Below are 14,970 nucleotides of genomic sequence, written 5' to 3'. Positions count from 1 at the left end.
GAATGGAGAGGGATTAGAAACTGTCAGTTTTATTGCTGTCTGTACATCCGTTAAGGAAATTCACCATCTTTATTTGTTCTGTTTACAATTGTCATTGAAAGTAGGGAAAGAGAATCCCAAATTTTGGGTTGTCCCCAGAAAAGTAATAGAGGGGAAGTCTTCTAATGGGGACACTAGTTTTGGTTGCCTGGCGGTCCCCAAGGAATTCTCTTAATTTGCAGAGATTTCTTCTCACTTCTTGTTTGGCTATGGGACAGGAATTGAACGGAAATCTTCAAAATGGGACACAGATGGCAAAAAAAAAATCTGACGGTTATAACCCTCTCTTGCTCTGTCTAAAATGGGGGAAAAAAGGTTTGCCTATAGTTTAACTTTAGGGGAATATTAATACATTTGAATAAAGGTTTATTGTTCTCCATGACGTGTTTAAAGTAGCTTGTACTTCCCTTAAAAATTTTAAACTTTGGCTCTGCATAGAGAGCTTTGCTGCAATCAAGTAAAAATGTTTTAGGTGATATATGTTCAAGGCAGATAACCCATCTGTGCCTTGATAACCCTGGAGCACTATATTTTCTCTGCCCTTAGGTTATTTCCTTTGCATGAAGGTTTTCCCCATCTATTGGCAACAGTGTGGGGAAATGGCTGTTAGATATTTCAGATACTTAGATTTTACCAAAATGTCTCCCCTGCCCTGTTGTGAGTGTGTGTGTGTTGTTTTTTTTTTCCCTTTTTGTCTCTACAGCCTGCAGCAGCAATTTTTTTTCCAGGTTGTGCCGTATTTAAAACCCCGGAGGTTAAGGTCACTGTCACCCCCCCCCCCTCCACAAATCCACCTATCCCTGTTGAAATGATTCTTGGATGGTGATGGTTCAGTCTGATCTAGCCTATCTATTAAAGTTGGACTGTGGATGCTCAAATATGTACTTATTCTTAATAAGGAGTAAATATGCTTAAGGACAAACTTTCATTAACCTCTGTAGCTGCCAATGTTGTGGGGCAATTACCTAAATGTAACAAAAGGAGCTTGTGAAGTTATTCAAGTCCAGTTTTCACGCTTTTCCCTTTCCAGTGCATTTGCTCTTTGTTTAGAGATTAGAAGGCTGGTAAGCATTGGTGGGAGGAGGGGGAACAGTATGAAGTGTTTGTGAAAAGAAAGGAATGTGCTTTCTGCTGTAAATTTTGAGGAGGAATTGCTCCATGGTACCTAATAATAGTTGAAGAGGTCCGTAATGGTTGCTCCTTAAGGGAAAAGTCATTATTCTGACTAACAGTAATAGAGATTAGCTGCTAGTGAAAAGTGTTCATACAGGAAAAAACACCAAAATAATATAAAATACAATTGTTTGCAGCGCTTTTAAACAAAACAAAAGGCAAATAAAATACTAACGCCTGTGACAAGTGTATTAATCAAAAAGGAATAAACAGTCCAGCAATATCAAATATTTAAGGATAGTTTTCTCTGTGACTTTTCTTCATATAGTAACTTGAATAGTGTTTAACCTCCACCTTGAATAAAATGCACACTAACCAGACACAATTGCTGTCTATATGAATAGAACAGCAAATAGCGCTTTGTTCACCACTTGCCCTCCAAAGGATTTACCCCCCTGCCTGACCAGGCCATTTTTTGCGTTATGGCGCTGTGTTACTTTTAACTGACAGTTGTGTGGTCATGCAACGCTGCACCCAAATTAATTTACGTCCTTTTTTTTTTCCCATGAATTTAGCTTTCTTTCGGTGGTATTTGATCGCCTGTGCGTTTTTTGGTTTTTTTTTTGTTTTGTTTTTTTGTGCTGTAAAAAAAAAAAAAGTCCAACAATTTGAGAAAAAAATATTTTTTACTTTTTGCTATTAAACATGTCCAAAAAATTTTCAAAAATCAAATTTAGTCATAAATTTCTGCCAAAATGTATTCTGCTACATGTCTTTGTTAAAAAAAAATGCCAACGCATGTTAATTAATTGGTTTACATGAAAGTTATAGCATTTACAAATGGCGGTATATATACTGGGATTCTTTTTTTTTTTTTTTTTTCTTTTACAATTTTACTAGTAATGGCCGTGATCAGCGGGACTGCGGCGGGCATTCTGACACTGAGGGGAACTGACTTGGTGTCACTGACATCCCCAGTGACACCAATACAGAGATCAGTGTTAATAAAAAGCACTGACACTACTAATGGCACTGGGCAGAAAGGGATTAACATGTGGAGCGATCAAAGGGTTTCACTGTAAGCGCAATGCTTTTTATGGCTCTGCTATGCAAAGCCATGCCTAGCAGTGTGCAGGAGCTGACGGGAGAGAACTGTATTGTTTACTTACAGTAATCTCCCTCCGTCAGTATTGCTCCTTGATCTCTGGGTGCCAGTGAGTAATCACCGGCCAGGACCCGGGGATTGACAGCCAAGGCCACAAACGGCGACACATGTAGACTGATGATGCGCGTTTGCGCGTAACAACTGTAGAGAGAGATTGTATTTTGATACACCAGATGTCTCGCCACTACTCTCATTTGAGTTTGGCGGCTAAGCATGTAAGTGAATTCCTTTTGGTCAGTTATTTTAATATGGTCTCAAGGGGCTAAGAGAGTGATGAGAGATTGATTCATTTGGAACACCTTTTCTTGGAGAATAGCTTCATTGTTTAACCACTTGCCCTCCAGAGAATTTACTCCCCTTCCTGACCAGGCCTTTTTTTTGCTATTTGGCGCTGCATTATTTTAACTGGTAATTACGCGGTCATGCAATGCTGTACCCAAACAAAATTTATGTCCTTTTTTTCACACAAATAGAGCTTTCTTTTGGTGGTATTTGGTCTCCTGTGTGCTTTTTATTTTTTGCACTATAAACAAAAAAAAACAGTATTTTTTTTACTTTCGGCTATAAAAAATATGTAGTAAACTCAAAGTTAGTCATACATTTATGCCAAAATTTATTTTGCTACATGTCTTTGGTAAAAAAGAAAAAATCCCAATAACTGCATATTAATTGGTTTGTGTGAAAGTTGTAGCATCTTCAAACTATGGTATAGATAATGGAATTTACAGCTTTTACTTTGACTGCCTATCACATTTCTTGAGGTGCTAAAATACCAGGACAATACAAACACCCCCAAATGACCCCTTTTCGGAAAGTAGACACCTTACGCTGTCTGCTGAGAGGCATGTTGAGTCCATGGAAGATATATTTTTTTTCCATAAGTTTTTGGAAAAAAACAAAGAATGCTTTTTATTTTTAATACACAAAGTTGTCACTTAAATGATATATTACTCACACAAGCCATGGGTATACTGTATGTGGAATACACCCCAAAATACATTCTGCTACTTCTACCGAGTATGGGGATACCACATGTGTGAGACTTTTTGGGAGCCTAGCCACATAGAGGATCTTGAAATCCAATGACCACTGTGACTTCCTCACTCCCTATCACAATTTCAGAGGCCCTGAAGAGCCAGGGTAGCACCAAACCTCCCCAAATGACCCCTTTTTGGAAAATAGACACCCCAAGGAATTTAAAAAGTAGCATGGTGAGTATTTTGCAGATCTCATTTTTTCTCACAAGGTTTTGAAATATATAGAAAAAAAAGAAAAAATATGTTTTTGTTTTCTTTCTTCATTTTCCGAAAACATGTGGCAAACAAGATCTGCAAAATACCATGCTTCTTATCAAATTCCTTGGGGTGTCTACTTTCAAAAAAGGGGTCATTTGGGGGGGTGGGGGCATTTTATGCCCAGCATTAGAAGTTTATGCCACACATCACTCACTCTTCTTATCCACCTGAAGACCAAGCCTTTTCTGACACTTTTGTTCACATGGAAAATTCTGTATTTTTTTGCTAGGAAATTACTTTGAACCTCCAAACATTATATATTTTTTTGAAGCAGACACCCTAGTGAATAAAATGGTGGGTGCTGCAATTTTTTATGTCATAGTACTCGCGCAGCGATTTTCAAATGCAAATTGTTTGAAAAAATACACTTTTTTTTTTACTTTTAATGCACAAAAACACAACATATTGGCCAATTATTTGGGGATATATAAAAGATGGTATGCGGAGTAAATAGATGCCAAACATGACCCGCTTTAAAACTGCGTACGTCCTGTGCAATGTTGACAAATTGCATACATTTTTAATATCCATAGACAACGCTTTAAAAGCCTTTACAAGCTACTATTTTAGATTTACAGAGGAGGTCTAGTGCTAGAATTACTGCCCTTGATCCGACGTTCGCGGTGATACCTCACATGCATGATGCAACCGCTGTTTACATACTGGCACGGGGTCAACACTCGCGCACGCGGGGGGGGGGTGAGGGTGCTTTTTTTTTTTTTTACACTGTTTATTTATTTTTTTTTAAATCACTTTTAATGCTATCACAGGGAATGCAAATATCCCCTGTAACTTCAATGGGCATTAACAGATATTCTTTTTTGAGAAATTTGGGGTCTACAAGTGCATGCAAATTTTTTAAAAAACTACTTGTCCAGGGACTAAATCGGTGTCCCAGTCTACTTGTCCTTCATGACAATCTACTTGTCCTGGTAAAAATAACTGAAATTTAACCAAAACTGTATTTAAATCTGCTTTAAGTAATGTCTGGGGCTTTTAAAAACAAAAGGGGCTTTATGGTGACTTAAATGTTTAATATTTTTAACATTGCACTGTTTTTCTTCTCCTCCCCTCCCTGCCTGTCTCCAGCCCTGCCCTCAGGGACTAGCAGGGAGAAGAGAGACCTTGCAGTGTAATGAGCACCGATTGGCTTCTCGTAAGAAAAGGGGAGTGTCCGACAAAGTCCCCTATGTGATGATTTTTGGTGACAGGTTCTTCTTTTTTTTTTTTTTTTTTTTTGAGACATCCTGGGTCTAAAAGACCCTGCATGTCTTCCCTGTTCTACACTTAATGTAATGCGGTGCACGTTGCACCGCATTAATTCTTTCCCGGCCTCAATGACCAGGAATCTGTCGAACGGGGACCCGGAAGTGACTTCACATCACCTCCGGGTCAGGAGAAGGGGAGGGGAGCGGAGATGTGCCCGCTCTCCTCCCTCCCCTATACCACATCCCATGGCACCCACCAAACCAGTCTCAGGCCCGCAGATGGGCAAGCGGAGCCCGAGACATATAGCGGGGGGAGAGGCTGACACTGTGGGCTTCTCCCTCCCCTCTAGCCGACGGTGAGCCGAGCCTGCAGATGGGCAAGTGGAGCCATGGAAACCTCACGCCGGGGACGTGGAGGGCTGGCACTGTGTGAAAACAATCGGCGGCAGTGCTGCCGCCGATTGCTTCACCTGACAGGTGAGCCCGCTGCTTGCCCGCAGCAGGGCTACAGGCCAAAAAAACTACCTGCCCGGCGCCTGGAACTACATGTACCGGGCGTCGGCAATCGGAATTGCACATCCCTGGTCTATCAGTCTCTAGATATCTCCTCTGCCCTTACATTATCTAATCCCACCAAGATCGGTCAGGAAGCAGTTAACAAAGTGCTATTCGGTGTTCATTCAATTAGACAGCAATTGTGTCCGGTTAGTGTGCATTTTATTCAGGTTGGAGGTCAAACACTATTCAAGTTACTATATGAAGAAAAGTCACAGAGGAGAAGACTATCCTTAAATGTTTGATATTGCTGGACTGTTTATTCCTTTTTGATTATTCTGACTAAGCTAAGTACCGGATTTGGTGCTAAAAACAAATTTTTAGTAAAATATAAACTGGCTAATGACTGAGATTTCACATGTGCATTGTTTGACCGGAGATTGGAGTGACAAGTTGATCTGTAAATCTGGACACTTTTATCTGTATGTCTACACATACTGTGTTTGTGTTAATGTCTGTGGGTGGATTACCATTGCTCTGTAATCCATTAGGATACAAAAGATTAAAGTGACACAAATATGCTGCCTCTTGGCATGTGGGCCTTGCCGCGGAGAGGCTGCATATTTGCTTACCAAATTGTAAACAAACCTGTCCCGAGACAATGCGGTCTCCTGGCACAGTTACCGGTGCCTAACAGCTCCAGATTGCTACTTGCGATCGGGAGCATTTCAGTCATGTGACAGCTAATCATGGGGATCACGTGATCATAAACTCATGGCATCAGAAATTCCTTAAAGAGCTGGTAGGTAGTGGTATTAAGAGGTTAAACAATATTCTTATTTTTCAAAATCTACTGCTTATTAGCTTTGTAATCTGTTTTTCATTAAATTGTTTCTTATGGTTTTTTTATGCCTCCTTGTTGCATCGTCTGTGAGCGCCCAATCCTCTGTTTTTCCTCTTCATTTCTTGTCATGTGCACTTCTCTATGCACACTATACCTTTCATAGAATATACATTATTGTTACTTTATTATGCAAAGTCCATGAACAGGAAGCAGTTGGTGAGAATTCAGCTCTTTTTGATCTGATGGCACCAAACTGAAATAAATTTGATTGCTATGTACAAACAAGTAAATGTTGAGAAATTTGCTCTGCCATTTTTTTTTGCCAAAGTATACTTCTACCTATTCACTATGAAGTGTAACAGAAAAAGGAGGTACACTTCTTGTGTTGTGGAATCCTTATACTTTGTACTGGAGCTGGATGTAGCCGCTTAGTTCCCCTGATTTGAAATACTGTCCAGTATCTGAAGGTCATGGTTATAGCCCTGTAGAATGCGGTTTTACATCTAGTATTTTGGCTGGTAAATCAAAAACAACAAAGAGGAAAATTAAAAAATTGGGTTGGATATATGTAAGCACAGAGTGGGACAAACCTATACCCTCTGGGTTGGTACTCCTATATCTACTAATTAGAAATGATATGCTTCTGTATCATGACTTTCATATAACTATATTAGCAGACTTTACCAAGATTTTGTGTGAACTAATCTTTCTTCAAACACGCATTGTTTTAACAAGATGTGTTTTTTTTATTTTAATGCCTTCACAGGAGCAGCTGGGTATGGATTTTATATTTTTACAGAACTCTGCATGTTTTTGTTTTTAATAGTGTGGTGATTAAAGTTTCAAACCCTTGCCACGTTGTATTAATATTTTATTGTGTTGTTTAGGTGAGAAGCCATTTAAATGTGAGCAGTGTAATTATGTAGCGTCAAATCAACATGAAGTGACACGGCATGCCAGGCAACTCCATAATGGGCCAAAACCTTTAACATGCCCACACTGTAACTACAAGACGGCAGACCGCAGCAATTTCAAAAAGCATGTGGAGTTACATGTCAATCCACGTCAGTTCTTGTGTCCTGTTTGTGATTATGCTGCATCTAAGAAGTGTAACTTGCAATATCACATCAAATCTAGACATTCTGGTTGTACTGACATCACAATGGATGTTTCCAAAGTGAAACTGCGGACAAAAAAAGAAGTGCCAGTTTCAGAGCTTAGTGTAAATAAGCAAGAAGAAAAAGAAAACTCACAAGTAAGATCTGAGTCAGTAGAAAAGAAAACTGATGGGAAAATAAAACTGAATAAAGAAAAATGTGAAACCCTTAAATCTGCTTCCATTGGCCAGGTGACCAAACGTAGTTGCAAAATCTCTTCACATAAGACTGTTGAGAATACAAGCGGTGATAAGAATGCCTTAAAAGCTAAACGTGCAAAAAGAAAATATGGTTCGGTACCTGAGAAGCCACTTAAGACCAACGATGCACAGAATACCAGTATGAAGAAAAGCAAATTGAGTCAAAATAACCAACGAGTGCGTGAAGCGCTTAAAAAAGGAAACCGAGCTGGAAAGTCCCAGAAGCAGAAGTTATTTATGAATAAGGGTAGCCAGCAGAAACCCATTAATAAAAAAAAAACTATATTGGAAAGCACTGATACTGCAAAAAGCAAATCTAAGAAAACACCTGTGGATAATGATCCAAAAGCTAATATCATGCAGAACCAGGACTCGGGCAGCGCACCTGACATACCATTGGATGCCTCATTTGCTGCTGAAGCTGTAGCTGATCAGTCTGGTGCTAAAGAACCAGTAGAAAACAGACAACAGGAAGGAGAAAATGGTACTGAAGAAGAGGCTATTGTAAATGATGCAGTTTCTTCTGATAATCTTTCTTCAACTGATGACAAAATAAAGACTTCTAATGAGCTGCTCCTAGAAAGAGACAATAGTTTGAGTGAAGGAGAAATTGCTCAGATAGATAATACACCCACCGATAACACTGAAAAAGAAGACACAGAAACAGAATCCTTACAAGAGGTGCAAGACTCAGACCATAATTCTCAAGCAGATCCATCTGCAGCAGTAGCTGAAGAACTTCAGGGTCACCCTATAAAAGAAACAGAGTGCAATGCACAAATGGAACCTTCACTACAATGCAAATCAGACGACTTAAATTTGCCTCAGTCACCATCAAATGCAACAATTGATCAGGATACAAAATGTAGTGAGCATAATCCCTGTGACCTCATTAGAAGTGCATCCTTGGATGTTGAGGAAGATGAAGGAATCCATAGTCATGAAGGTAGTGATATAAGTGATAATGTTTCTGAAAGAAGTGATGACTCTGGCTTAAATGGTTTACAATATGCTCAAGAAACTTTAGGCCCAAAACCTTCATGTGAATTGCCTCCTGTTGATAAAACTCTTGGTGCTGAAAGTTTTGTCTGCATTTTTTGTGACCGTACATTCAGGAAAACAGAGGAATATACAAAACACCTGAAACGCCACTTAGTCAATGTGTATTACCTTGAGAAAGCTGCACAGGATAGACTGTAAACTGAAGCAAGTTTCATAAACACTGTTACTTACACTTTGATCATACATTCTCTAAAATGGTACAAAACTTTTGCAGTATACTTTAATGACTTGATGACAGCCCCACTCCTATTTGCCAATTCAGCTATTTACTTTCAAAATGTTAACATTCTAACGTCTGATTTTTTTTAATTTTTTTTTTTTTGTCTTTCTTTTTTCCTAAAGCCCCTTTAGCACTGCTATTTTTTCATTGAATAGCTGTTTAAGGTAAAGAAAATGGTATAAAAAAATATTCTGAATGCACTGCTGTATTAAAACTGAATAACTTGCAGTATAGTATTTCCTGCCTTTCTTGAGCTCACTAATGGACAGGTTTTCTAGCTCATTCCAGGCAAGTTTTTTTTTTTTTTTCTTCCGCTGTAATAAAATACCAGATAGGATAGAAATGAGAGTTGACAGTACTGCAAGTCAGTAAGCCAGCACTAAAGGTCTCCATGTTTGTTTAAATTGTTACTTTTATTTAGCAGTGAAATAAGGATGAATGGATCAATCCTGGCACTTGTACCTTCACAAACAAGACAGCAGAAGCCCCTTCCATGTTCTGCTCCCTTTTAAGAGGACCAATAAAAATTCTGCCTTAATTTTAAATGTGCAGAAAAACACTTGCTTATATAAGGGCTGTAAATGGCATTTACGGAAATGTTTTTCTTACACATAGCTTATGTCCTTGACTGACCGTTCTCTTGACATGGCTTTTAAATTATTAAAAATATTTAAAAATGTTTTCTATTAATAACTGGATTAGCCTTGGCTTTTTGTATTGTATAGCTCAACAGTCAGCCACAAGGAAATAAACCCATATACCTTATGTGCTAGGCCAGTGCCTCTAGAAAGTGGGGACCTTGCATGTATTTTGTTGTATTTGCTTAAAAATTCAACTAACAAAAGTTTTAAATCTGAAAACGATAAATAGACGTTAATACAGTTTTGTTTTATCACAGTAAAATGTAAGCATTGCAACAGACATTTCAGGTACTAAAGCTTGAAACATTCCGCTTTTTATGTGACCTAAAGTGGCATAATCAGAAAGGATAGCAAGTGACCTAAAATATACTTAATGCTCCTAAATGCGTGAGTGCTATCAAATGTAATATGTGAGGGTAGTAGGCTATTTTGCTGTTATGATTAAGCAATACTTGTACATGAGCATTTTGTGTGCTATAAGAATACAGAAAATTACCAAGATACCATTTTTACATTGTTTGCAGAGGCCTCGATAGCCTGAATTGTCTATTTTCTTTAAGTTTGCATTGTATATACATTATGTATTCTGTTTAAAAGTGAACCTGTGTTTTAGCAATACAGGTGAAAACAAACACCTATATTGTAAGTTAACAAAATGTTTAGGAATACCCACAAACTCTCTGGCTGCAAAAAATCCAACATCTTGAAAACTCTTCATTTTCTAGGCTAGTGGAAGCTGGTATGGGTGGTAGAGGAAGACCTCAACAGAAAGCTGTTTGCATCTATAATGGGTGTTTTATTAGAGAGGCTAAATAACATCAGGAATGGTATGCTGGTAAAAAATAATTTCTGAAAAAGTGGTATACATAAGGAAGGCAATGATGTCCGAAGGCCAAATTTTGCACATTTCTCCATACATGGAAGTGCTGGATATTTTTCTTCCCTCATGATCACTGAACAGAGTACCAAGAAAGTATAGGAAAGTAGAGCATAGGCTGCTGCAGGGGCCAGCATTACAGTGAGCCAGTTGCTCTGAAGTGCCTTAAACTAATCATGTTCACCAAAATGTGTAACGGAATATTGTGGAACTTCCCCATACTATTTGTCTGCTAGAGTGTTAATGGGAGTAGATGTGAGGGAAAATCTCTCCAAGGGGAGGCATAGAACCTTACATTTCGAAGCCTTCTTTACTATATCCAGAACTGTCTTTGGGGATAGGTTAAAAAAAAAAAAAAGCACAGGCCCATTTCAGAATAATAAACACAATTTCTTTGTATTCCAAGAATGCTGGAGGATTGTGGTAAGCAATACACCACTTTTAAAAACTGTTCTGATGCTAGCTTTCATAGAAATAAATTAACTGTAGGTTAATCTATTTTGATTTCATTTCAATGATTTGGAAACTTATTGAAAACTTTATGAAGTTTAAGAATTTTCAATTAATTTAGGAAAAGATAAAGATTAGATGTTAACCAACATCTATGTGGCCATTTTCAAACCGTTTCTGTGCGCCAGATATACTCAGGGGTGTTATCTTTTTAAACATAAAGGACAAAAAAATAGTTTGATAGTTTTTTACCCCTATTAAATGTTAATCTTTGTTATATCATGTCATATATTGTCACATCCATGGACAGCTTTACTCATGTAAAAACAAATTTATGAGGATTTTATAGTTCACGTCCATTGCAGACTAAGTGCTCATATGAGCTATGTTACCTTTGCAGAGTTTTGTAAAGGCTTTGTAAACATTTGAATGTGCACTCAGTGGCCACTTTATCCATACACTTTTCTATTCTCCAGGTGAATTATCAAAAATAATGCTGTGGAATGCTGATTTGATTTTAGCGGCTTAACTTTTTCTAGAACACATTCTGTGCACCATCATACCAGCCCCATCTAGAACTATTGGCTTAAAATATGTGAACCCTTACTTTGTTTTAAAGAAAAAAAAAACAAAAAAACCTCCGTTTAAAATTTGTGTATAGATATAGAAAAATTACTTTTTTTTTTTCTTTTTATATAAGCAATCACGTGACCTCTGTTCTCAGCTACATAATGGGCTTAGAGAGCTGAGGGTGGAGACTGCAGGGGGTGTGCCAGCAGGAGGCAATGCACTGTTTTTCCTAGTGAAGAGCTGTGCAAGGTGGCATGTCAGCCCAAGTCAGGACCATTGAAGGACACGGCAGGCTGTGCTCCCAGCACAGCCAGAAAAGTGACCACGTTGGGGTGGATCTGCTTTCATGCCTAGCATAGTCAGTTTGAAATGGGAAAGCAAGGGGAATGGACAGGATCACTAAGTATTTCACAAAAAAGGAAGGAATGCAAAAAAAAAGACACCTGGATTATTAAAAAGTTGGTGTAACATACCCTTGAAGACATGATGATCCATTGATTTATGCTTTAAATAGATTCCCACTTAACAGAAGTAATAGACTTGTCAGATCTGTTAATTTTGTAGTACTACTTTTTAATAAACCATCGCCCACTGTAGCCACATTTCCTGTTATTGGATGACCACTAACCACTGTTGTAAAGAGTGATTATTTGAGCAGTTGTGGACTACTTTGGGCTTTAACAACTTAAGTCCCCAGGCCTTTTTCTCTATAAGTCTTATTGAATCCCGGAACTTTTTTGATTCAGTGAGTCTTTGTTCCGCACATTTATATGTTTTAGCATTTGTAGTCTACCCTTAAGTATTGATATGTAAAATGCAGCGCTGTATGATATTTGCAAACGTAGATGACAGTAATAAACTACAAATAGAAGGTCCCACAAGAAATGCAGTCCTGTTTTGGTGCTCGTTGTTTTCCAGTGCAAATGATAGAAATGCGCACTAACCAGAAGCGTATAGATAATACGCAGATATATAGATATCCTGAAGATTCCCCTCTTTTTCTGGTCAGAAAGTAGATCTGGAAAATGTAGGGATGAAGCGCCCTCGTGTGGTAAAGATGAGATCCAACAGGCCAGAAATATCCTTCCAGAGATGTATGAAACGTTCCCCCTCTCTGGAACTGGTATAAGGATCACACCGGGGCTGTAAAGGTTGAAATGCTCCCTCCAAGATCAAAGATGGCCGCCGGGCCTCCACGTGGCACCGGCGGCGTGATGTCACGACGTCCTGGGCTCCACTGACGTGTTTCGTGTGCATGCACTTCTCTACCTCAGAAGAAGTGCATGCACACGAAACACGTCAGTGGAGCCCAGGACGTCGTGACATCACGCCGCCGGTGCCACGTGGAGGCCCGGCGGCCATCTTTGATCTTGGAGGGAGCATTTCAACCTTTACAGCCCCGGTGTGATCCTTATACCAGTTCCAGAGAGGGGGAACGTTTCATACATCTCTGGAAGGATATTTCTGGCCTGTTGGATCTCATCTTTACCACACGAGGGCGCTTCATCCCTACATTTTCCAGATCTACTTTCTGACCAGAAAAAGAGGGGAATCTTCAGGATATCTATATATCTGCGTATTATCTATACGCTTCTGGTTAGTGCGCATTTCTATCATTTGCACTGGAAAACAACGAGCACCAAAACAGGACTGCATTTCTTGTGGGACCTTCTATTTGTAGTTTATTACTGTCCTCTACATTTGCAAATATCATACAGCGCTGCATTTTACATATCTGTATTTATATTGGGATTTTATGTGCGTTTTCCTGAATGTTCAGCTGCTGACAGTTTGGAGCGCTCACTGTAGCATTTCTTTCTATACCCTTAAGTATTATACATCATTTTTTTGGGGGGAAGGTGGGGACAGATAGGGCTGTATATACACCCTTGTGTATATACAGTATATCATTTATCAATATCTGCTGATTAAAATTACATCACAGCAGTGCCACTTTTCTCTCTTGTAGTGGAATTGTAAAGCTCAATTTTAACACGTTCATTGTACTTTAGGTGAACTTTATTCCCCTTTTATTGTTACAGTGTGATGCATTCAAGGCGAAAGAAGTTGTTTCCGATCATTGTTAGTGAGAAATTTAGATACGATTTTTCTACTTTTCGGCTATTTTTTTTTTTTTTTAATGGGGGTTTTGCATTTGGTAAGTGGAGACCAGATCTAGGCCCATATGCAGCTGTGCAGCAACAGATCACTTGCAATAGAGATCTATTGCTTGCTGCAGGGAGAAGCTGGATAGAGCTACAACAGCTCTGCTGACAGAAAGTGCTGTGACACTCTCGGTGCAAACACTGTGCAAAAGCATTGTTAATATTCTCTTCTATAGCATATATACATAGGTTTGTAGCAATCTGTAGAAGTGTTGGTAGCCCAGGAGATGATTGTTTTAACAAATTTTTGATTTATTACAATGATCACTAGGACAAACATGAAAGGGGATTATACAAAGCGGGCCAATAAAAACCTCACAGAAGATCTACCCTTTGCATCACTCTTAACAATCACTCCAAATCTGAAAGTAAAAATGTGCTTTGGATTTAGAAACGGTTAAGTGTTCGCTTTCTTTCTACTCTTGTACATAGAACTAAGACCTGACATTGATGTCTTAAAATGTCATCGTTTATCACTGTTAAATATGACAGTACTATGGAGAGGACAATGTGATTGGTTTATGCAAATTGAGGGCTTTGAGGCAATCACATTTATTTTTGAACATTGCCATCTAATATTCATGTACTTGTCGGATTTTTAGTTTATCACACAGGTTTATGTTCTATTTAATATTAGTAGGATCTTCATTTTCTGTATAAAAAGTGTATGTGTGTGTATGTATGTGTGTGTATATATAAATATATATATATATATGTGTGTGTGTGTGTATATATATATATGTGTGTGTGTGTGTGTGTGTATGTATATATATATATATATATATATATATATATATATATATATATATATATATATATATATATATATATGTATATGTGTGTGTGTATGTATATATATATATATATATATAATTTATATTCAGTTTGCACACAGCTGTCGTCATATCTATGCAGTTAAAATAATGTTTCAGAATAAAGCCAAAGTTCATTAGTATCTTAGTTTCCTGTATCCATTTGTGTATATTGAGATGTATTATTTAATTTACTATTAATAGACACAGTGGGGTAGATTTGCTAAAACTGGTGTACTCAGAATTTGGTGCAACTGTTCATGGTAGCCAATCCGCTTCTAACTTCAGCTTGTTCAATTAAGCTTTGGCAATAAAACCTGGAAGCTGACTGGTTTCTATGCAGAGTTGCATCAGATTTTTGCACTCTCCAGCTTTAGTAAGTAAGCCCCAGTAGGTTTTTATTTTAACATATTTTTGAGTATTGGACAGAACTGATATTATTTTTTTTTTTCATTTTAAATGCCTTATAGTTTTGATTGCTAGATTTTGGTTTATTGTATTTTCAAATGAGAAGACATGCTTTAGTCACATTTGATCAGTGTTGTGTAGTGGACCTACATGGTATTGGCTAGCTCAGATTTTTTTTATATTTAATTGTTGCATCCAATTCAGATTTGATCTTGCAGAGTTGTCTCAGAGTTGGGTATTTCAAACAAC

General features: G+C 38.1%; 1 protein-coding gene across 1 annotated transcript in view; it reads left to right on the top strand.

The window, feature by feature from the left end:
• REST (RE1 silencing transcription factor) overlaps nucleotides 1–10,814 on the top strand; it is a 39,783-nt gene extending 28,969 nt beyond the window's left edge. The window contains exon 4 of the mRNA XM_089687898.1: nucleotides 7,047–10,814. Coding sequence (XP_089544024.1) covers nucleotides 7,047–8,716 — 1,670 coding nt within the window. The 3' untranslated portion in view covers nucleotides 8,717–10,814. The remainder of the gene's footprint in view (nucleotides 1–7,046) is intronic.
• Nucleotides 10,815–14,970: the final 4,156 nt, after the last annotated feature.

This window comes from Staurois parvus, unplaced genomic scaffold, assembly GCF_062004578.1.
Source record: "Staurois parvus isolate SC_StPar_1 unplaced genomic scaffold, SC_StPar_1.0 ptg000439l, whole genome shotgun sequence".
Lineage (NCBI taxonomy): Eukaryota > Metazoa > Chordata > Amphibia > Anura > Ranidae > Staurois > Staurois parvus.
The sequence above is the reverse complement of the archived record's forward strand: the minus strand, read 5'-3'. Positions and strand labels throughout refer to the sequence as shown.